Source organism: Brassica napus, chromosome A6 (assembly GCF_020379485.1).
Source record: "Brassica napus cultivar Da-Ae chromosome A6, Da-Ae, whole genome shotgun sequence".
Lineage (NCBI taxonomy): Eukaryota > Viridiplantae > Streptophyta > Magnoliopsida > Brassicales > Brassicaceae > Brassica > Brassica napus.
The window spans coordinates 2,999,664-3,023,128 of record NC_063439.1 but is presented as its reverse complement, the minus strand read 5'-3'; the positions used below and the strand labels follow the sequence as shown (position 1 = coordinate 3,023,128).

General features: G+C 35.7%; 6 protein-coding genes, 1 non-coding gene and 1 pseudogene across 7 annotated transcripts; 2 read left to right on the top strand and 6 right to left on the bottom strand.

Annotated features, from left to right (window-relative positions):
• Positions 1-1,546: 1,546 nt before the first annotated feature.
• On the bottom strand, positions 1,547-3,816 carry LOC106351212 (exocyst complex component EXO70H1-like). Its single transcript, XM_013791025.3, has one exon. The coding sequence runs from the start codon at positions 3,792-3,794 to the stop codon at positions 2,055-2,057; it is 1,740 nt and encodes a 579-aa protein (XP_013646479.1). The 5' UTR covers positions 3,795-3,816; the 3' UTR covers positions 1,547-2,054.
• Positions 3,817-4,091: 275 nt separating this feature from the next.
• On the bottom strand, positions 4,092-6,171 carry LOC106351213 (annotated as a pseudogene).
• A 4,994-nt stretch (positions 6,172-11,165) lies between these two features.
• On the bottom strand, positions 11,166-12,771 carry LOC106346390 (glutelin type-B 5-like). Its single transcript, XM_013785702.3, has 3 exons — positions 12,488-12,771; positions 11,606-12,326; positions 11,166-11,518 (listed from the first exon to the last, which is right to left on the bottom strand). Exons 1-3 carry the CDS (start codon positions 12,681-12,683, stop codon positions 11,365-11,367), a joined length of 1,071 nt encoding a protein of 356 aa, XP_013641156.2. The 5' UTR covers positions 12,684-12,771; the 3' UTR covers positions 11,166-11,364.
• Positions 12,772-13,625: 854 nt separating this feature from the next.
• Positions 13,626-13,697, bottom strand: TRNAH-GUG. Its single transcript has one exon. It is a non-coding gene; the product is annotated as a tRNA-His (tRNA).
• Positions 13,698-14,962: 1,265 nt separating this feature from the next.
• Positions 14,963-16,056, bottom strand: LOC106346392 (40S ribosomal protein S15a). Its single transcript, XM_013785704.3, has 4 exons — positions 15,943-16,056; positions 15,560-15,728; positions 15,327-15,487; positions 14,963-15,247 (listed from the first exon to the last, which is right to left on the bottom strand). The coding sequence occupies exons 2-4, from the start codon at positions 15,690-15,692 to the stop codon at positions 15,149-15,151; spliced, it is 393 nt and encodes a 130-aa protein (XP_013641158.1). The 5' UTR covers positions 15,693-15,728; positions 15,943-16,056; the 3' UTR covers positions 14,963-15,148.
• Positions 16,057-16,986: 930 nt separating this feature from the next.
• On the top strand, positions 16,987-17,758 carry LOC106349742. The gene has a single exon (XM_022720566.2). It carries the CDS (start codon positions 17,339-17,341, stop codon positions 17,693-17,695), a length of 357 nt encoding a protein of 118 aa, XP_022576287.1. The 5' UTR covers positions 16,987-17,338; the 3' UTR covers positions 17,696-17,758.
• A 1,352-nt stretch (positions 17,759-19,110) lies between these two features.
• LOC106346394 (histone H4) lies at positions 19,111-19,579 on the bottom strand. Its single transcript, XM_013785705.2, has one exon. It carries the CDS (start codon positions 19,523-19,525, stop codon positions 19,214-19,216), a length of 312 nt encoding a protein of 103 aa, XP_013641159.1. The 5' UTR covers positions 19,526-19,579; the 3' UTR covers positions 19,111-19,213.
• A 347-nt stretch (positions 19,580-19,926) lies between these two features.
• Positions 19,927-20,759, top strand: LOC106346391 (uncharacterized protein Mb0911c). Its single transcript, XM_013785703.3, has 3 exons — positions 19,927-20,093; positions 20,234-20,399; positions 20,508-20,759. Exons 1-3 carry the CDS (start codon positions 19,942-19,944, stop codon positions 20,628-20,630), a joined length of 441 nt encoding a protein of 146 aa, XP_013641157.2. The 5' UTR covers positions 19,927-19,941; the 3' UTR covers positions 20,631-20,759.
• The last annotated feature ends 2,706 nt before the right edge of the window (positions 20,760-23,465 follow it).

The window sequence follows — 23,465 nt, the reverse complement described above, 5'->3', positions numbered from 1 at the left end:
AATGTATGACTACGGCAGATACATCGAACAAACTGGTATATACCTCATATGTTTGCATACGGAATATTAAGATAACTTGATCTGTAAAGACTTATTCAACTAACTAGTTTACTTCCCAACCACAATTCCTTTTTATTTGTTATCTAGAGTAACTCTATTGTTGTGGGCGAATGATTGAAATATATTTGTCGGTCAACTATCATTATCTACAGTATATTTTCAAATTAAAATACTAAATATATTTACCTATTTTTACTAAATTAATATTGTTTTTCCATTGATTATTGGTTTAATTATAATTACTTCCAAAAGTTTAAGAAATACTAGATCTTGACCCGCGCTTTGAAAGCGCGGGTTTGTTTTTGTAATTAAATATATTTTAAACGAATTTCTGTATAAGATAGTGTATAAGTTTTAGCACATTTATCCAAAATCACGGATCAAACCGTACCAAACTGATAAACCAAAACTGAACTGAATTGCAAATCGTATATCTATGACTGAAAAATTGAAACTGAACCGAGAACCAAATGAGTACCTGAATTTTTAAATAAAAATTATATATTTAAAAATATTAATTGCATTCAATTTTTAAATAACCAAATATCCTAAAAATACTATTTATAAACCAGATAACACGAAAACTTTAATTACCCGAATATTTTTATTTGGTTGATAAATAATTTAGTTAACCAAAAGTATAATTTATGTATATAATTATTTAATTCAAATATATATATATAACAATGTTTAATATAACACATAGTATCAAAACTATTTTCAAAATAATATTATGTTTTTAAATAAGTAGATTTTGTTCTGAAACACAATTCTACTGCTAACCTATTTTAAAGTATTGATATAGTGTTAATAAATAACAAAGTGTTTTCAAAGTTCTTAGAAGTTATCACTAACCGATTTATAATTGGTTAGCCTAAATATCTAACATAACACAAAATAAATAACAATTTTCTGAAAATACAACAGATGGAAAGATTGAACCCGTTTTATGTAGACCATAATCATACTATGGATTCGTATAGGAACTGGTTTGGTATTAAATAATACAACCAACATGGAATATTAAGTTACAAACATCATGATAATGTTGAAGTGTTCATATATATTACATGGGTTAATAAAATCAATTTAGTTAATAAGGTTGGTATAAAATAATGGTTGATCTCTGTAAAAGATGCAATTTTTTACCATGGATATTGTATTTTGTTTATAATCTCCGAAGGTATTAACTATTAAATAAATCACAAGTAACCATAAATACAAATATAGGGTGAACATTATTTAATAATAGCACAAAATAATTATGATGGAATAATGCGTATATAGTAAATGTATACGTAGAGAATTAGGTTAGTACCATTTTTTTATGACTAATTTGCCAATGAAGAATAATTAAAAGTTAGTAGTATGAAAAATAATAGGAATTCAAGTTAAATGAAATGGTCCAACTATGACTTGTTTTAAGTAGATTTTTTTAGGACTCTTTCCCTTTTAATAGTATTGATTTATTGACTTAGCAAGAAACTTTTCAGAAACTAAAAATATGTTAAAACCAGAATTTGCTCTACGGTTGTGATAGCTTCCAACTGCAATGAAAACCGTTAGTGTAGCTTATAAAATGGTAAACATCACAAAATAAAAGTATTAGCCTTTACTGAATTCATACAAACACATACGTTCTCATTTGTTGCAGCCTTGCAGGGTTGGCCCAGATATTTTGAACGCCTAAATCAAAATTTAAATTTAGGACCCAAATGTAATGTTTTTTCTCAATATTAATGTTGTGTGATAAATAATGTTTTATAACATTACAAGATTTTCTTAAAAAAATGTAATAAATAAATATAATTACAGCTGATAATTATTACAATATTTATTTATTCCGATTTGAAGCCTAACGCTGATATTTCATGGGCTTTATTTTGCCCAGAATCAGGTCATGATTCGTTGACAATTTGAATATCATTTCTACATTATTCACAACACAGTGATTTGGGCTTTTACATTGAGCAATATCCGGATCCAAAGACGTTTTAGTTTGTGGATACGGGCACGGATCCTCTCAAGCCGATATACAAGTCGGATATGTAACCATTGAGATCTTCAGGGGTAAATCTGACAATATCCGAAGATCCGACCGGATACTTCTTATAGAAACCCGTATACCCGCCCATGAGCTTACTCGCTATAGACGCTTTGATCTCGTCTCTCAATTTCGGGTCGGGTACGACCCAATTCTTATGCTTCTTGTACGTCTCCTCAAACGCCTTGTTGAACCGTCTCAAAGCCTCCTCCGCTTTCGCTGCCGCCGTCGAAACCCCCGGGAGCGACGCGATCACATCTCCCCAGGCCATTTTCTCGTACTTCTCGAGGTACTGAGTCACCTTAACCTCGTGATTCGCCACCCAGTCGTCTCCCAGAACGACCTTGAGGTTCGACGTACGCACCTTGATCAAGACATAGTGGAGGTTGTTGGCGAGGAAGAGATACGAGAGCGCCGCGTCGCTGTAGAGACGAGATTTGGCGTCGATTTTGCAGAGCAAGACGAGTATCAGCCACGCGAGCCTCGCTGCCATCGGAGAGCCAGCGTTTCCTGGATTCTCTTCGTTGTTGTTGCTGTTATTATAGTAATCCTCCGGTAAAGGCAACGAGGATTCCTTGTCCTTGATAATGGCGGTGAGCGAGTCGCTGTAATCCGCGAGGAAGACGATGAAGTTCATCACGTACCTCGTGAGCTGATGGACTCCCCCACATGGAATCGGCGATTTGGAAGACTCTTTCGTGATCGACGATTGGAACTCGATCATCATCGCGTTCACGGACTCTCCGAGCTTCTCCAGAGATTCAGCCGCCTGCGATCGCACGCAGGCGGTTGAATCATAGCTGAAGATCTGCTCGATTTGGGGAATAACGTGCAAGATCGTCTGGTAAACGTCGAGCGTGGGAAAGATTTTCTCTGCTGTCTTCTTGCATTTCGCGACGGTTATCGGGAAGATAAAGAGTTTCAACGCGCTCTGCAGCGTAATCTCGACGAAGGTAGACTCAGCGATGGAGACGGATGAGGAAGAGGAGGATGTGGAGAAGATTCGATCGCAGAGGATTCGTTCTCCATTAAAGAGCGTGACGAATGCTACTTTAGCAAGCCTCACCCAACCTTTGATCTTCTTCTCGAGAATCTCCCATTCTAGCTTCTGCATCTGCGCAGATGTTAGCTTCTCGAATCCTAGGTTAGACAAGGCCTCGACGATCATCTTTCTTCTGAGTTTCTTATAAATCTTAACACAATCTTTCTCGTAACCGGATGAGATCATGCAGTTCGCAATCATCTTCAAATCCTCGATAGCATCAGCATCTCCTTCTACATTCTCGTTACTAGACAAACTAGAGATAGATTCTGAATCAAAAAATCGGCGGTTCGATTTCAAAACGCGATAAAACTCCTTCTCCAAATACTTCATAGCCGTCTGCATCAGATCACGTGCTTGAGAAAGCTTAGCGGAGTCCGGATTCACCAAACCGGCGCTCTGTATAGCGTAATGTAACTTGGCCAGGACGTCGAGGAAGCGTCTTCCTTCTCCGCGGTTCTCCGCGGAGAAAAGGGAAGAGAGGCTGCAGGAAGTGGAAGAAGAATCGTAGAGGTGTGGTGAGACCCATTGGCTTACAAAAGCATCAGCTGCCTCGACAGTATCACCGATCAGAGAGTCGGAGAAGCCGCCTTGCTGTGGAAGAGGCTTAGGTGATTTTGAAAACGCAGAAGGTTTTAAGAGAACCATTTGTTTTTAATCTTGAAGATAATAATTTGTCGCACGGTATGGGGTTATTTATTTGAAACCTTTGTTTTGTTTGTTTTGGCGGGTAAAGCTTGCCTTGTTGGAGCCGTTAGTTCAGTTCCACTCGGTCGTAATGTCCACGCTGGTCTTCCCTCTTTTTCTTCCTTTTTTTGTTTTAATTCAAAAATAGTTAACTCCTAATTAAAGATGATTTGTTGCCATACTAATAGGTTGTTACATATTAAGATGACAAATATGAAAGAGCGCAACAAACTTCAGTAATAGAGGACAAGAAAGAAAAAAAAACTAGTAAGAAAGATAAACGGTACACTCCAGAACTGTCTCTAGCCCATCTGTGAACTGGTGCGGCTGCTGTGTGTTCCCGGTGCCACCTGTAAATGTTTTGACAATGGCGTAGCCTCTGGCATTCACATACTTCCCTGTACCACCCATAACACCAAGATGAGACTCTGATGCAGCCGTTCTATGTACACCGAAGAAACTTATGCTATCTTCATAACCACCACTCTCAAACATGGCCGTGAAAGCCATTGTCTGGCTGGTTCCATCCACGGCGCTGGCCACATAGAAGCCCTGGGCTTTGCCAAGCAGACCTGACCCGAGTTCATGCCCTTCGGTTAGCTCGTTGTCCATCACCGTCATTGTTCCAAACATGAGCATCTGGAGAGACGAACCCGATGGGAGCTGACCACCGTTGGCCACGGGGAGACCGTTCAAGAGGTTGTTACCGTCGCTCTGTAGAATGCTGGAAGTGGTTCCGCCCAGCCCGATGAGTAGAGGGACGTTGTTGTTAGTTAGGATCCCGTTGTTGTTATTGTTTGATGGAACGCCGTTGTTGACAGGGAGGTTTGCGCCATTGGGCTTGGCAAATGGAAGTGGGCCACTGAGAGCTGGGTTTGCAACGACTCCAGTCACAGCTCTGGCTGTTGGATTTGAGCCACCGAGTATGTCGTGCATAAAGAAAACCAGAGTGTGGTCGGGAACTGAACCACCCGTGTGGCACCTGAACCAACAGTCGGCGAAGGCCCTGAACCAGCACCAGGCAAAGGACCAGAACTAGCAACCGGAAAAGGACCAGAACCGGTGGTTGGTAGAGAACCAGTGCCAGTAGTGGGCAAGGGACCTGAACTGGCAACCGGTAAAGAACCAGAACCAGTGGTTGGTAGAGGTCCGGAGCCAGTTAAAGTAGTCAAGGAACCACCTGAGGCTAGACCAGTACCTGAAGTGATACCAGTTGCAGGCCCTGAACTAGCACTGGCGAAGGAGCCTGAACCAGTAGTTGGTAATGGACTAGGACTTGTGGTAGGCATAGGGACTAATCCAAGATCTTCTTCTTCATTAAGAAGACGAGCGGCCGAGACAAAAGCCATGGCAAGAGCTAAAACCATGACGAAGAGTATCTTGCAGCCTGTCATTGACAAGGAAAAATATCAGAGACTAAGACTATTAATTTGAATTTGAGCTGAAATGTTTCTACTTTTCTGGACTGATTCAGAACGAGCTTATATAAATGAAATGAAGCCAAATTCTTGATGGAAAAAGATGGAGTTGATGAAGCAGAGTATGTTTCCATTATGTGGTGGTTTGGTTTAGAGCAGGAAAAAACATAAAAAAGATGAAACAAACCCAAAAAAAAAATCAGCTATAATTTCACCACAAGATCTTGAAATTTACTAGAAGTCTTACTGCATGAATTAGCAAAAAATTTAAAATTTCAAGTCTAAAAGTAATAAGTTAAGCCTGCAATTTTTTTCTAAGGAAGGAAATTAAACTCATCCACCCTATTCTATTTCAAATCAGGAATAAACAAGTATGAGAATTTCACCTTTAAGAGGTCATTGGTTAGGTAGAAATCACTTCTAACAAAGCTTCACAACAAAACCCTCCATCCTTAATACAGAGATCACAGAGTAGACTTTCCCAAGCACTAGACACAAAGCTTAAATTTTTCTTTCCAATCACCTCTAACACAAAGCAAGCATGATCCAAGTTATGACTCATTTAACCAGCCCATCAACCAAACACACAAGCGTTGCAGGTGTGGGAGAGTGTCTGCTTGCTGCAAGCATTGGATTCAAAATAGTCAACCATCATACGGTATGTAGCTGCATTTGGCTCACAACTTTTCATCTCCATTTCCTTCAGTGTCCTGTACCCCCTCAGGGGCCTCTACCTTCGCTACAAAGATGATTAACCATAATGTTATAGATCATAACATCTGGTTTTATCACTACGGTAGGTTGCACTTCCCTCTCGAGCATTTCATTGAACACTTTGCATGCATCTTTCCAGACGCATTTATCAAAACACCCTTTGGTCAATACATTGAAGGACACCAAGTTCAGACGCAAAAAACATATCCTCTGCTCCGTCGAAAAAAGCTTTTAGCCTTCTCCAACTAGCTAGTAAGATTTCATATATTCAATTTTATTTTTCCAAAATATTTACTGATGTCCTTTCTGTTTAAATGTGAAAAAATCACAATAACTACTGATTCTTTTTTTTTCAAACAATTTTATTTAAAAGTAAGTTTTGAACATTATCAAAAGTATAATTATTTTTTCATATCAAATCTAAGAGCACTGTTAAAAGTGAGATATTTCTTTGAGTATCTTGCAAATATACTAATATTTTATTATAAATTAATAAACTACAAGTTAATGTTGTTAAAAAAATGTTAATTAATGGAAAAATCTAAATTAATATAAATTTTGACAAGTGTAATATGAGTCTATGTGTTTTTAAAATATCTCATGGATTATATTTCATTTCTTTTTTTGTTTATTTTAATTTTTTACTGTTTAGATATCTATTTAGATATCATAGATGCAGATGTTCTAATATATACATGTGCATCAATAATTTTAGTTTTATCATAGATAAATACCTTTCCATTTTTCTTGTTTAAATATTTTCAGTTAATATATATGAATTAATGCAAATCTGATATTTTATATTAATGTAGTTTTCTTTTAAATAAATTGCTAACATCTCTGATATATTATCAAAATAAAATGTGTGTGAGTGTGGATTCCTTCAAAAATTAATTAAAAATGACAGAAATAAATCATGTTATTGCAAACTTTAATCCAATCTTCACCTATATAATAGCTTGACCATCAACACCTCAAAATCAACATCTCAAACATTTTTTAAGAAATCAAAAATTACTTAGAACTAGTTCAAAAAGAGTCACTAAGGTTACAAAACATGAAGTTCACAGGAGCGATATGCATTTCATTTGTGATAGCCCTTGTGTCGTCTTTGGCTTGGACCGACGCAACCGTGGAAGAGGGGATAAAAGTGGCATGCGTCCCGGCAGAACTTAAACCATGCACGCCAGCAGGACTAACCGGAAGTAATCCATCGACAGAATGTTGCGGAAAACTGAAAGAACAAGAGTCGTGTCTCTGTAGTTACATGAAAAATCCAGCATTTGGTCATTGTTTTAAAACCCCAAATGCTCACAAGGTCATAGCAGCTTGTAGTGTAGCTTATCCTGCTTGTTGAGTTTCAAGTATTTATAAAATAATTATATAATGTATATGTTACATTATCAAAATCTTATGTAATAATATTGTTCACTGAAAGCTTCATTGTATCATGATCTTAACCTGATTCAATAATCTAATTTAGTATTCGCTTTCTTGATCGGTTTAAATTATATTGTCAATACTCAAAAAGGGTCATGCACGCATACTAAACTCAACCTATTCCATCATGAGGATTGAGGAGGGTATGGCCGTATGGGCATGAAGTTTTGAATCCGTTAAGTGGCGGGGTCGTATGAGTTAATCTACAGTAGATTATGAACTTAGCCATTTATAAATAAATATATTTCGATAGTTGGCAAAATATGAATTATATTAACTTTATCCCTTAAATATTTAATTGAGGAACATTGGCAAAAGAGTAACCTTTATTTTGCAAAGTTATTTACATGGTGTCATTGATTAGGTGTATACTTTTATGCATTCTCAGCCTAATTATAGAAACACCCTTTAATTACTAGAATAATTACAAAAAAACCATTGTCTAAAATTTGTTGGCCCGACCAAAATTGTTTACACATTTATGAATCATTTCAATTAATACAAAATGCTATGTAGTGTAATATGTGTAAATTGGCGATTTATCAGATTCGTTGAACTTGTATTGGGTTCGATAGTCACTTCACTGCCGTCTCTCTCTTATACTTTGAACCTAAATTGTACCTACAAAAAATATTTTCCACTTTATAATCCTTAAAATTATTACATATGCATAATTTAACTGGCTGACTGGCATATAACTAATCATGGCCATAATCATTTGACGAATATAACACAACAAAATTGGCATGTTCGCCTATTGTTTCACCTGACTCACCAATCATATATATTCTCAAATTCCTAATTTATGATGTCTGGTGAACGCAGTTGTAGTTCTACTTTTAGCCATTTTCATAATCATTTGATCAACAGTCGGTATTAAAATTGGCATGTCAGCCAAGGTTACTTTGCTAGAACAATCATATAAAACCAGTTATTAATGCTGAATTGCTGACCGATGAATGCTAAAGCAATTTTTAGTTGCAGATACTTCTAATTCTAAATATAGCTATATTTAGTTGATCAAAATAACACAATACACTTCACCAATGTAAGGTATCTAACACATATTGGTTGTATAATCACTGGACGATATGCTGTTTGTGTTTTAAAGTGTATGAATAACATAGAAACCTACTTTTTTGGGTAATATTAATTGTTAGAAAATTTGAATTATTTGCAAGTCTCACTTAAAAGGACTGTTTGAATTAATGTTAAAACTTGGTGTGCAAGCTTATTTGTAAAAAGGCAAATGTTAAAGTTTATGTGCAGGTTCTTATCATAATGATAACTGTATATTGTATATTCAATTTAAATTCGTTTTCTTTGACCAGAAAATTTGTTTTATATTGAAAATTTCCTAATTTGTTATGTCTAATTAAGAAATTATACCGAAAATTCCTCTACATTAAACTTGCGGATATTAGCTAATTTATAAATGTGCCATTGATAAAGCCACAACTACCTCACAATACATTAGAGATATCCATCTCAAAAGTCTCACAACTACCTTAAGCAAAAAAAAAAACAGCAGCCTAAAATCACATCATTCAATAAAGTTATGGCTTCGTGCTTCTCCTTTATTTGATACTTTTCGTAGCACATCATTCATAAATATAGTTTAGATCACTTTTTCTATGCAAGGCGCGGATCTTAAGCCACTAAAAAATTAAATCTCATAATAAGTATAGACACTTTTCGTCCTTTTGTTTTTGTTTTACTTTCAAAACAACTTAAGATGCAATTAGAAATCAAAGTTATAAGAAACACATGCTAATGTTTAATTTTAAATAACTAAACTAATCCATGAGCTTTTACAAAAAAAAAAAAACTAATCATATGAGCTGCCACTGCCACAGACCCAGAGTTCACATGGCCGTTTTAGAAAAGGAAAGAAAAAAAAAGGTTAAGGGAAATATTTGGTAACGCTGTGAATTGTGTGTTTGTGCTCGGCATGTTAACCCATTTTTATCTAAAAATTGTATCATTCGAGGAAGTCCCAGAGGAAGCTCTTTCTACCTTTGATAAACTTCTACTCAAAACCACAAACAACAATTTTGATTTCCTTCTCCTACTGACAGCTTTGACCCTGTTAAAATATTGAAAAATTAAATAAAGTAAATATACAAAGAGATTCATGTACAAAAATTGCTTGAGATGGATTACAGATCCAACAAAATAAGCAACAGAAAGAAACCTGTTCGAAAACAAAATAAAATAAAATAAAAATAAAATAAAATAAAATAAAAAAAACTTGTTCGAAAACAATGTATAGACTCCAATAAATGTTGATAGTGTTCACAGTATTCATCGTAATCTTCATTGGTTTTGTCTGTGAATTTCGAAAAAGTGTTAAACTGATATATAAATATTTAATCACAATTCAATATAAGAGAACTGTAGACAATACTTACACAATGTTCCCATTAAATATTAATGAAATTGACACAATGATTCACCAAATGAACCCTCAAAATTATAGACATTTTGGTGTTTTATTAGGATAGTAGAGCAGAGTAGTGTCAAAAGAAAAAGAATAGAGTAGTGTTGGTGATTGCGAAGAGTAAAAACTTATGGTTATTTAAGTAGTTTCATAAAATCGTTGAGATAGTGAGAATTTGAGCAGTTATAGAGATTGGAGATAGTGGGAAATAAAATCAGATGTATTCATTTCATTTTAAAATATATTTTTCAAAAATAAGATATAAAAATTGTTTATTTGTTTTTTAAAGATACATGTCATTCTCAAAATTATCAATTAAATTCTGTTTTATCGTATAAAAAGAGTCCTCGTCCAACTATATACAGTATTAAAGTTTATATTTACAAAATATTGACATTAGTTGTGAAAAAAAATCATAGTAAGTACAGATTCTTTTTCTTTGGTTGGTTTCACTTTTCCAAAAAAAAATTATTTTAAAGTACATCAAAGATAATAATTAATTTTCAGATCAGATTTATATATTGCTCAAATATAATATACATGTGCATTGATGATTTTAGTTTTATTATAGATTATTACATTACACTTTCACCTCAGTTATTAAATATTATCAATTAATATATATAATTGCTTGTGAATTTGGATATTTTTTTAGTATGTAGTTTTCTTTTAATAGATTGCTAAAGTGTAACATAATATAAATACTTGTATACATATGTCAATATCTTTTAATTATCGTAATAAATGCTTCAAGATTTAATTAAAAAGACAAACTACACTACCTAAAAAGCCAGCTTATTGTTGCAAACTTTACTCTAGTCCACCTATATAATAGCTTTGCCATTAACACCTCAAAATCATCATCGCAAATATTTTCAAAAAAAAAAAAAACTAGATCTAGTTTGAAAGAAGTCACTAAGATTATAAAATTATGAAGTTCACAGGAGCAATATGCATAGCATTTGTGCTCATTTTTGTCTCGTCTTTGGCTCGGACCAATGCGGTCGTGGAAGAGGGGACAAATGGGGTATGCGTCCCGGGAGAACTTAAACCATGCATCCCAGCAGTTCAAACTGGAAGTAAACCGACGACAGAATGTTGCGGAGTACTGAAAAAACAACAATCGTGTCTATGTGGTTACATAAAAGATCCAAGATTTGGTCAGTATGTTAAATCCAAATATGCACACATGGTCTTATCAACTTGTGGTGTACCTTATCCTAAATGTTGAAGTTACAAAAAATTTATAAAATAATGTGTATTCGAGAAAGTTACGAAAGATTTACAAAATAGTAATGTTGATAGTTTTCAAATGTAAAAAACCTTGCAAGCTTTTAGATACTGTTTTATTTCAATAACAAAGCGTAAAGACCAACAAAGAGAACAGAACCGGTCCAGGATAAAACACAAGAGAAAAACCCTAAGTACTTCCGTGGATCACAAGTAAAGAGAAAAACAAAGGGAAAAAAACCAACGATTAACCACAAAGCTGGTTCTTGTTCTCATCTCCTCGTCTTCTTCAGTTGGAAGGAGGGAAGAAAATGGCGTCCGAAGTTCTCTTTGAACGGAAAGACTGCTCCACCTCCGGATCAACCTTAAACGCCGCCTGCAGCACCTCTTGAGACAATGCCTTCCAAACCGATGTCCTCCCAGCCAAATGCGTAAAGATCGGACTACAACAAACAAACACACACACACACACACAACTTTAGTTTCTTTCATTTGAATGACTCAAGAGAAAAGGCATATAGGACTCTTACTCGGGAGTAGTCACAATAGAGAACCAAGACATGCCCTCAGGATCAGCAATCTTGGAAACAACAAAGAACCTCGGAACAATAAAGAGAGAACCAGCCTTGATATGAGTCTCAAGAACTCTCTTCCCATCAGCGCCAACGACCTGGACTCTCCCACTCCCAGCAACAATGTAAGTCACCTGAAGAGCCGAGTCACAAGAGAACCCTGGCGAACACATGGAATGCGCATCGATCCTAACAAGATCAGCACCAAACCCAACCTCCCCAACAAGAGGAAGATTCTTAGTGTTCAAGACAACAACTCTCCCACCGTCCTTGATGTCTACATCAAGAGGAGCTTCCAAACAGTTCAACACAAACCCCTCACGATCCTCGCTCTTGGCCATTGGCATCTTGAAACCAGCGTCAAGCTTCACAATCCCTTTACCGGTCTGAGAACCCACAAGCTTCTTAACCGTCCCCTCGTCGAGATCCCACGCCCTGCCAACAAACTCGGTCGTGAAACCGGTGAAGATTCCGTTAGAGCCGGTGAGGTAAAAGTCAGTGAACTGTCCTCTCTTGTGAGCCTTGTGGGTTTCACCGAGGAAGAGGACAACAAGCTCTGTCTCCTCGCTGTTAAACCACCATGTCACCACACCAAAGGGGAGAGCAATGGAGTCTCCTTCTTTGATAGCAATCACCTTCTCCTCCTTCTCAGGGAGTACAATCCCCGCCGTTCCAGATCCTGAAAACAGAGTCAACAAACGTAAAGTCTCAACCTTTCTTACACGTTAGATGATTAGATTCATTAAAGTAAACAACTTTGGAAGAAACAAAGAGATCAAATCCGAAACTTTAGTCCGATCAGATTCATAAAGTCAACAACTTTATAAGGGAAGACCGAACCTTGAAGGACGTAGGCGACCTTGGGAGAGTCAGAGTAACGAGGAACAGCGAAACCGTGCTGCTCAAGAGCGAGCTTCGCTGCTCCGATGTTACCCTCTTTCAGCATCGGAAGCTCTTCAGGGCACCACGCGAAGTACGATCCTCCATCTCCTCCGTACACTTGCTTTGGCAACTTCGGTGTAAGATCAAGCTCCATCGTTTCAATTTATCTCAGAAGATCAGAGAAGAAGAAAGTGGTAAAGACTAAAGAGAGTGTTTTTGATGTGTGGGTTTGTGAATGAGACGTGACGCGTATATATATATATACAAGAGAGAAGGAGATTATGTTTTTTTTTTTTTTTACTTTGGGATAACTATTGTATTTAATGTTTTGATCTGAATGTTAATCCATTTCTTTATGGTCACGATCTTAAATGATTTATTTGTTTCTATAATTTTGTAATTATCGATATTGACTCTACCGAATAAAGATGCTTTCTCGCTGATAATTCAGTTTTTTTAATAAAAAGATATTAATGAGAATCCATCACGTTCTTCATTTTATTTGAATAGATTTAATGCTATTAAATCAATCTACTGAAACTGATGTATTACTGGACGAATCGAATCCCTTAATATTTGTAATAAATATTACGTTTTCCTTTTTTACGTTTTTATCTTATCTTTGAATAGGATTAAGGGTGAAATGAAGAAATCTTATCGTGGGTTTATTTGAAGTAATTGATTGATGATATAATTTTGCTGACGAGGCTGTATATTATCTATATATTTTAACGGATTTATCTAATAATACAATTGGCAACAACTCAACACTGGAATTTATATAAATCCCAACGAGCAACATGACGGATTAGTTTAAAGATAAAATCGTTGGCAACAGATTTTTTAAATATAAATGTAAAAAGAAAACATTTTAAAGATACAATCCATTATTTTCTGGCAGCAAATCCTTTTAAAATATTTATTTAGTTAATTATTATATCAAAAGTCAAAAAAGTACATTATTCCTTCTGGCGGTTACACTCTCACTCCGAAAGAAATAACTATCCAGTTTTTATATGGGCCCACAAGAGCCAGTAACTTTTAGCCGTAAACCAATTACAGGCCCATGTAAGTGAAATAGAAAAATCAAAATTTATGTGGCTGCTGGGATTCGAGCCCAGGTCTCCACGGCCACAACGTGGAATTCTCACCACTAAACTACAGCCACTTAGTGTTCATTTCGATCAAGATCATTACCTTAATAAAATTCAAATCCCACTTTAACACGTCGTAAAAGTGCAGTCCGAAATACTTATTACAATCATTTTCAGTAATATTCACTGAGAAGCGTTTTGCAAACACAAAACAAATCCAAAGTTTGGATTGGTTGCGTTTACCTTTACAAAAAAGTAAAACAAATTATATGACTTGTCCAACTAAACTTGTGTGTTTGCCATCCGCCGCAAGGATTAACAGTTTGCAAATATGAATTCAAGATAACAGTGGAAAGCAACTTGTTGATTGGTTGAGGGAGTTTTCATAATTAGGAACATTGTGTTCGGTGGAGAACTTACCAACATAACCTAAATTCCCAAAGTAAATTTAAGTAGCAAAATAAAAGGGTGAACCAGTCTTTTTTTTTTTCCAGTTTTGGTAACCTCGTAAAAATGATAGATCGAACAGTGGGAAGGTAGTCCAATGAGAAACAACGAGGCAAAGCGGTCCTCACTTTCTTTCTACTTTCGTGGCGAGTAGCCCATGTTACTCACACGTCAATACTAAAATCTAATTTTTTTTAAAACAAGCAAGAAAACATAAAGTGAAAAAAAGTAATAATAATGGAGTCTCAGGTCAGCTAAGTTAATGGTTTGAAGCATATGCTTTCGAAGATACCCTCTACAACGACCCACTTTTTTTTGGTCTATAAACACTAAAAGAGACGTCTCTCTCATTTGGCTTCTCTTTATTGAGGTCGTAAAGGCCATCAATGGATGATGCTCATCAAACCTTCCTCTCTCTCTTTTATCTTTACATATCTACATAAAAGTGAAGCTACCTGCGAGCTTCCGGCGCCGGACATGAGATGAGACGCGCGACAGAGATATAAGGCTGGAGACGGGAAGAGTGATCCGTAGACCATCATTTTCTAATAAGGTGTGATAAAATTTTATGGAAGAAAAATAGAATTAGAAAATTGGGCAACCATGTAACCTTTGGCAGTCGATTCTTGTTTCTTGCTGTTGTTGAAGAGTTTTTTTTCCACGTTTTATTGATGAGAACTACAGTGATGTGTTAGCTCTTGTCTAACTATTATATACATCTAGTTTTTCCGCAATAATTGTATCAAGCCATTTCCTCCGATCGGTTAAAACATAAAGGCTCCTTCATGTAACGAATTAACAAAATCTGTACCTGCATGATTGTAATTTGTATCCATCGTATGTTAAACAAGATGGTACAGTGAGATAAAAGACTCTAGGCAAGATAAGAGACTGAATAAATAGGAGACTTTAGATGGAATGAATCTCTCAAGAACTTGAGACCAAAAGAAAAATGTAGTTTAAGAACTATCCAATAACCACAAAATTCGAAACAAAAACAAAGTGAAGTCTCAAAGAAAATGGATGACAAAAGTTAAAAAATAGCAGAACAAAGAAGTCTCTTTCGTCATAAAAGATCTCAATAGAAGAAGCCGAGAACCTTGCCTCCGACATTCTTTCTCCTCGCTTCTTCATGGTCCATAATACCAGCAGAGGTAGTCAGCACAATGTACCCAAACTGCACATTCCAAATCGTTACAATCCATTAAATAATACTCTTCAAATCTTGAGACAAGTTATACAAAGAGATACCGAACCTGTCTGGAAGGAAGCAGACGAGCAGTCCAACCTTCAATCTCCTTGACACCAACATCAAAACGAGGGCTGATAACGCCACACTTGTTCAACCTTCCGTTCAATTCGACAACGATTTTGCCGGATCGGTGGTCATCCACATACTCAAACTCACCGATGTAACCTGCATTTGAGTGAATTAACTCCAAAGAACAATGGGGGGGAATGAATGAATGTGTATTAATAAAAAGCATACCGTGCTTCTGCATAACGATGAGAAACTTGATGATGACTTTGGAAGAAGGCCTGATCATGACCTGCCTCTTGCCACGTTTCTCGGCATTGAACATGCTCTTGAGAGCATCGTTGAGCACACTGATTCTCACCATTTTTTCTCCCAAAAACTCAAAGCCTCTGCTAAATAACTAAATCACACCGACAACGAAAGTCAAAGAAGGATAGATATTAAGTCATTCACAAAACTTGATTTCAATCTGAATAGCTAAGACTCTGATAACAAAATCAAGCGTTCCTAAGTTCACCTATGTAAAGTAAACACTAGAATCGTCACACAAGACATGAATGATATGCAGAAACACTTTGGTGTGGGAGCTAAGAGAGTCGAGACTGTCGTCGTACCTTAGGTTGGTTAGCTCGAGAGGCAGTGACGGAGCAGAGAAGGAGAGCTAGGGTTTTCTCGACATTTTATATGCTAGAGCAAGCGGAAAAGGAAAAAAGAAACAAATGAATAAACGTTAATGCGCTGCGTTTTGAGCTTTGTTTTAGGCCCAGTGGGCTTTTCACCACAGTCGTTGTATTATATCCGTTACCGCGTTTTGGGGGGGTTTATATATTTTGTGGAAATGATGGATTTTATATTTGTTTGGACTGGCCGATTTTTTTCCACTGCTATTTCTTTTTTTTCTGAATAAAATGTTAAATTTGATTTTTTTTAAAAGTACTTTTTTACAGCATTAGCTACTTTGTTTATAACTTTTTTAGCAGCATATGAAATTAAAAAATTAAGTCCTCAGTAGCCAGATTCTTGTCATGTGTCTTTATTGTGCTTGTTCTGTTTTTTACTTGTCAATCAATGACCCTGAAGAGAGTTTCCTGTGGGTGTGGTTTCTCTCCATGCTTCCAAGAGTTACGTTCCCGCCATAGCATGTAGAGAGTGGTCTGGAGCACGTATCGCGCAAAAAACATATGGGTTTGAGATAGCTGAGACTTATATTGCTCCACTATTCAGTGTAATGAGTCCCTATGAGCTTAACGCATGAGTCTGGACCATAAAGAGAACTGTATGTACACCTGATCTCAAGTTTCAAGTTGCTGCTGACAGAGTGCACAACTCCCATCGATTCCTTGATTCCACTGCTATTGCTTTTTATCATTTCCCAAAACGGACAGAGTTCAATTTGATCCTTCTAATTTCACATATCGTAATCATCTTGTCATGCTCTGTGCATACGCATCAGATTTAGCTGAACCCACTTATTTAACTCTAACAAAAGAGTTTAGGTGAGGCAACAAAAACCATATAAAACTGTCATTATCATATTTAAATTTTTTCTCAGTCAATCCTATCCCCGCATTTTTCTATACTCCAAATAAGGCAAATGTTGATATATCAATACATATATGGTATATGAATTATGGAGGAAAGAGCATAATTAACTACAGATTACAGTTGTTTAAAAATAATGTCTGAAAGTTGTTGTATGTCCAAATAAAAAACACAACCTGCCGATATTTTTTTATTTTAAAAAAGACAAAATAATGTTTTGCTGTTGAGGTAGACAGAAAACGTGGGAGTCTGAAAGGGAAGGAAGGAGAAGACCCGCAAAGGAAGGGTGAAATAAGAGAAGAGTTCAAAGAGAATGGGCAAGCACGTAATTCAAGAACTAAAATGTTTTTTTTTAAGACAAGAAGTGCAGTTAGTTTAAACTTTAAACTAACCGTGCAAGAAGAACAGGGATATATCATCAAAAAGGAGAGCGCAAGAAGCAAAGCTTTTTGAGACCTGATCATCGGAATGTATCACCGTATTCCGTCGCTAATGGAGCCGTTTCTCAGAAGAGTCTCGGCTCGTTGGCCTGTCATCGTTCAGGCTACAACGTGGACGGTGCTCCTCATGATCACTGTAGCCGTGGCTTCTTTCGCTCCCGAGTTAGCTTTTGTGTCTACGGTGTCGTCTTCGTGCGGTCGAGGAGATGGGTTCGTGAAGATTCCGATGGATTTTCCGGGGGAGAGTGTGTGCGTGCCGTCTCACATGGTGAAGAGATCGCGTTTCGATTTGTTCATGCCTCCTATTTTCGCAGCGGTTATGGTGACGGCGTCGGCTTGTTTGATCCGATCGTGTTTTGGAACGGAGGATATGGACGATGTATGAAAATTGTAATTAATAATTTTTATCGAAAAATTGCATATAGAATAAAATGCAACGCAAAAACTACATACGTTCACCCTTTCTTTTTTCCAATCTCAGACATTATACGTTGATTCCTTTAGCTGAGTCGTAGAATCTTTGACATTCTTTTATCTGTCATGCTATTCACGACTAAAAAAAGAACATACGTACATCAATGATAAAAAGAACAAATGGTCTTTAGACTTTAATTACAGTATCGCCTTCTCAATACTTTAGTTTTATTTTGTTTTTTTTTTTCTCAACTTCAACTTTCATTAACAAAATTATGAATACAAAAATTTTAACCTCACGGAGATTTGAACCACATACAACGCCGACGCCGAGATCTAGTAGAATGATCCTACACTCAAAAACGACGTTGTATTTTTCATCACTATGAAATGAATTCACCTCACGACCCGAGATGAACCATCTCTTGAACCACCTAAATTCTACCGATAAAACAAGATTACAAAGCAATTCATATGCCAATGAGATATCCTAATTGTGAGGACAGTGAATAGCCTGAGCTGATGGTACCAAAAGAACTGAATGTAGTGCATGACCATCCGCATTAACACCTTAAAGATGCATACTCCCAAGAGAATCGTGAATGACAAGGAATAACACGCTTTAGAACCTTGTCGGGGCTATCGGCACAGCAACAACTGGAACAAGCCAGCTTGAGCGACCGAACAAGCCCAAAACTCGGGCCGAAACTTCTACAACACCCACGATCCAGCACCTCCAGTTTGACATTGCAACGGGTTCTAACTCTAGACTGATAATGGATAATCTTACCTACAGGTGATTGGTATGTATGTGGGAGTAGCAACGGCGGGAGTATTCATCATATGGTACACACACAGCAGCTTCATGGGCATAGACTTGAGCCAAGACGGTCACAGCCTTGTGAGCTATTTACAGCTATCTCATTGGGGGCAATGCTCTTCATGGGAAAGGCTTCAAAGTCTCTCCTTTCACAGCTGGCTCTCAGACATTCTCGTTCGACACAAACCCGTGCGAGTATTTCCATCAGGGGAAGATCAAAGCATCCACACTCTCCCTCTCGGTGTTGGTAGCCATAGAAATGTTCAACTCCATGAACGCACTCTCAGAAGACACTGAAACACTCTAGTATTACTATTAGCTTACAATTCACTTTGTTTCTTAACTCAGCCTGGTTGCTTATTTTAATTTTTCTAAACGGTCATTTTTTGGTTAGATAAAAAAACGTTATAACTTGTTCCAAAACTAAACCCGAAATAGAGATGAATGTTGTTTCAACCAACCTTCAATGTTTTGTTTCTTTACTTTATTTTTCTTTATTCAACGTTTTGTTTTTTTACTTTGTGTAATCTTTATAATATAAAATAAATTTCTTTGAAGATGGAGGATTATCACAGCACAACTTTTGATTAAGATTAATTTAACATAATGTTGGCTAACAACACAGCAGAAAATGATACAACAGTCGTGGATTTACTCATCTCCGTCGATTTAACCTCCGAAACCGTAGAGAGTGCGACCTTGCCTCTTCAAAGCATAAACCACATCCATAGCAGTGACAGTCTTCCTCCTGGCGTGCTCTGTGTAGGTAACAGCGTCACGAATGACATTCTCGAGAAAGATCTTGAGGACTCCTCTGGTCTCTTCGTAGATCAAACCGCTGATACGCTTGACACCACCTCGACGAGCAAGACGACGAATAGCAGGCTTGGTGATACCTTGGATGTTATCTCTAAGCACCTTCCTGTGCCTCTTGGCTCCTCCCTTTCCCAATCCTTTTCCTCCTTTCCCTCTTCCTGACATCTTCTAACAAGTATTTAAGGAAACCAATAGAGTAAATTTCTGATGGTGAAAAGGAGAAGAGATTGACGTATATGTATAAAGAGGGTGAAGATTGTAAGCCGTTCGATTCAATCTTCTTTCAATGGTTAGAGATTGCGATCCGCGTGAAAGCTTTATAACAAATATAATACGTCGATTATAACACATCGACGGTGGTAGATTGCTTCCTTTAGTTTAAGTTGACAAAACGAAATCGCCACGTCACCTCCGCCGAAGTTAAGGCTTTTAAAAGCCCGTTTGTAAATCGTAGGCCCAACTATAAATGGACGAATGCTCACGTGGCAGTCCCTAAAAGAGCATAGACACGTAATCGTCCACGTGTTGAGCTCGCCGTAAAGAGAGATCTTGTGTATTTGTAATAGACCTTGAAGGCTTTGATGATGAGTCGGAGAATCAAAGAAATGGCGTCGAATGTCATAAAACCAGCGTATGCTTACACGGTTGTGTACGTTAGGGACGTCGCGAAATCCGTAGAATTCTATTCGAGAGCCTTTGGTTACAACGTTCGTCGTCTTGACGAGTCCCACAGGTTATTTCTATATATATTCTATTCTTTTAGATTTCTTTTACAAATCTATATGTGTAATTATGACTACAACCTTGATATTTTTTTATAGTATAGAATCTTGCTTCTGGCATATGATGGGAATAAGTTGATCACATATACAGGTGGGGGGAGCTAGAGAGCGGGCAGACAACGATAGCATTCACACCGCTTCACCAGCATGAGACGGATGACCTAACCGGTAAAGTTCAGTCGTCTACGCGTTCAGAGCGTGAGAGAGCACCCCTCGAAGTCTGCTTCTGTTATGCTGATGTTGACGCGGCTTTCAAGGTTACTCCATTAATATACTCCTCGTCTCCGTATCTATATATATGTTATGTTTATTATGACCGACATCTTCGATTTTTGTTGATATGAGTGAGATGATGCATTGTGTAGAGGGCTGTGGAGAATGGTGCGGTGGCTGTGAGCGAGCCGGAGGACAAGGAATGGGGCCAAAAGGTTGGATACGTTCGAGACATTGATGGCATCGTTGTACGCATCGGAAGCCACGTTAAGTGAGCACCATAAAAACACTAGATCACGGAACATGATCATTAATTAACAATATTTATGCATAAGAATAATACAAGATACTAGCTATGGTATTCAGCTTCTTCTTTTTTTTTGTGGGTAATGGATACTTAAATCTAAAACCAACAGTTGAAATTAAAAAAAAAAAGTACTTTGGTGCCTAGAACTACCAGTCTCATTTTGGTACTTTATGTATCGTTTCACTAAGTAATCTAAAATCAACAATTGGACCTTTATGAATCGGCCATTTAATGGAAGTTAAAACTGTCTAGAGGTTAACATTGTCGACGGACAAAAAGAGATGAAACTGTGCGTCTGAATACGCATCATTTATTCTAAATTATCATATTTTCACTTATACCAGGTCATATAAACCTTGGACAAGTTTCGGGTTTTCTCTAGCTATCAATCTTAATCTTCCAGTTGTTCCACAGCTCAACAATATAACAAGCAAAAAAAGGCAATAAAGTACTTTGAAACTTTTTCTTTTTGTCCTTTTGCAGTCTTTATATGTTTGTGAATGCCTCTCTTTGCAAAAAAGTGTGATTGCCTGATTGGCCACCTGTCATAGTGAAAGCTAAGCCAATAATGCAATGCGTATTTGGTCTTTGAAACCAAAATCAAGATGAGACGCAGTTATCCGCTACAAATAATATTGTAATCACCCGGGACCAGGAGAAAGGGATCCTATATATAAAACTGGAATCCCACTTTGCTAAACATTTTAGAAATTGTTAGATGTATATATTAAACATACAAAAATTACTTTTATAGGGTTTAACTAAATTTCTAACACAAAAGAAAATACAATTTTCGACGATCGAACAAATCTTAAACCAAAACATATACTACTAATCTCGGGCAGAAAGTCGAATTTTCCCACTTAGTGTAAAATGTGAATACAAAATAATAATTATTGTTTTATTATCACTATTTCTCTTTCTTGCTGGTCTTGCTTGCCTGTTAAAGAAGTTGCTAATGAAAACAATTAAAACATGTGACAAAGAAAAGGAAAAATCTAAAAGAATACAGCCGAACGGAAACTAGGGCCTGTGGGGGATGATGAATACTTTAACAGTACTCTGTTACTCCTCTCTGCTGGCTCTCTCGTAAGGGAAACAAAAAGGAATGGGTAGTTGGGTACACAACATCCATAACTTAGTAACACATGCCTTTTGACTAATATAAGCAGACCACTAGCATCAACAATCATGGAACTTTGAAAATTCATCTCAACGACTGTCATAAATACGATGAAAGTATGAAACAACCGACATGCATGGGGCGAGTCAACAAATTATTTGTATATGGTGTAACAATTTCACCCTTTCTCGACATGGATCCGAGATTTATACAATTGTTCTTTGAAATTTATATATATATTTGGGTTGGTTTTGATCATCGGTGAAACCAGTAAAAAACTAATATTGAGATAAAGATGTTAAAAAGCTAGATATATAGAAATAATCGGATTTCATAGTTATAATATTTGCCCATGACAATTTTTAATTTTAATGTTTATTGTTTATTGTTTATTTTTATACATAAATACTAGTTAATGTTTCGCACATGACAAAATTTAATTTTGATGTTTATTGTTTATTTTTATAAAAAATAATAATTAAATTAGATACACATTTTAAATTATTAATAATTATAAAAAAATGAATATTTATATTGGATTCATATTGGTAATCAATGTATTAAATTATGTTTTTTTATTTTATAGTTTTATCTATGTGATGTAGATCTTGGATCAAAATCTTTTTTATAGTAATAATTAAATTAAGAAATTTGTATTTGAAATTGAACACTTATTGTATTTAGACTGATACGAAATCATGTGGTACATAAAATATTATAAAATAACAAATATAAAAGATCAACAAAATAATGAACGTTTAGGAGTATTCAATCCGGTAAAACCGAACTATTTAAAACCCAACTAAACCGAAATAGAAAAGATAGTTTGAATTTGATAGTACCAAATAAACCGAATGAATGTTATTTTTAAGAAACCCAATATATGGATATGATTCAGTATATTAAGCGAACAAACCGAGTAAACAAAAAATGATTAATGAAGATATATTAGCATACTTATATATATATATATATATATATATATATATATATATATATATATATATATTACAATAAAAATAAAATCAGAGAATCTGGCTATATATTAGTCATTAAAATCAAAAACTAAAACAAAAATAATCAAAAACTAAATATAAGATAAAAGTAATTATGATATTATCGGTAAATATTGTTAATATCATTTGTTAATATCTATTTATTAATTAAATGTTCTAAATATCATGATAATTATATATTAAAATATTTTTTAAAGTAATAGTATATATATCAGTAGAATAGGTTAATGTTTATTATTTATCTTAAATATCATGATAAATATATATATATATATATATTTTTAAATATTAATATTAATATATACACCTAAGGTGAATGTGAAAAACAGATTTGTCTTGTTTAGTTACTTGATTTTTTTTTTCAAATTTAAGGTGAAGTATAAATTCCATAACAATTTGTACCATTAGTACTCCTAATTTAGTAGTATAGACTATTTAATAAGCTGATATATTATCTAATTATTTAGTCAACAGTTTGTTAAATTATTAAATAAGCTGATATAAAGTGGAAATTGAGATAAACAATTTCAAGGTGGAGTATAAATTCCATAATAATTTGTACCATTATTACTCCTAATATAATAATATATACTATTTAATAAGCTGATATATTTTCTAATTATTTGGTCAACATTTATGTTAAATTATTAAATAAGCTGATATA

Coding starts and splice junctions, on each gene's coding strand:
- LOC106351212 (XM_013791025.3), bottom strand. CDS start 3,794: ATGGTTCTCTTAAAACCTTCTGCGTTTTCAAAATCACCTAAGCCTCTT.
- LOC106346390 (XM_013785702.3), bottom strand. CDS start 12,683: ATGGAGCTTGATCTTACACCGAAGTTGCCAAAGCAAGTGTACGGAGGA. Junction 12,327..12,487: donor GGTCGCCTACGTCCTTCAAG/GTTCGGTCTTCC, acceptor CTCTGTTTTCAG/GATCTGGAACGGCGGGGATT. Junction 11,519..11,605: donor TCTATTGTGACTACTCCCGA/GTAAGAGTCCTA, acceptor TGTTTGTTGTAG/TCCGATCTTTACGCATTTGG.
- LOC106346392 (XM_013785704.3), bottom strand. CDS start 15,692: ATGGTGAGAATCAGTGTGCTCAACGATGCTCTCAAGAGCATGTTCAAT. Junction 15,488..15,559: donor CATCGTTATGCAGAAGCACG/GTATGCTTTTTA, acceptor ACTCAAATGCAG/GTTACATCGGTGAGTTTGAG. Junction 15,248..15,326: donor GTCTGCTTCCTTCCAGACAG/GTTCGGTATCTC, acceptor TGGAATGTGCAG/TTTGGGTACATTGTGCTGAC.
- LOC106349742 (XM_022720566.2), top strand. CDS start 17,339: ATGTATCACCGTATTCCGTCGCTAATGGAGCCGTTTCTCAGAAGAGTC.
- LOC106346394 (XM_013785705.2), bottom strand. CDS start 19,525: ATGTCAGGAAGAGGGAAAGGAGGAAAAGGATTGGGAAAGGGAGGAGCC.
- LOC106346391 (XM_013785703.3), top strand. CDS start 19,942: ATGATGAGTCGGAGAATCAAAGAAATGGCGTCGAATGTCATAAAACCA. Junction 20,094..20,233: donor CGTCTTGACGAGTCCCACAG/GTTATTTCTATA, acceptor TCACATATACAG/GTGGGGGGAGCTAGAGAGCG. Junction 20,400..20,507: donor ATGTTGACGCGGCTTTCAAG/GTTACTCCATTA, acceptor TGCATTGTGTAG/AGGGCTGTGGAGAATGGTGC.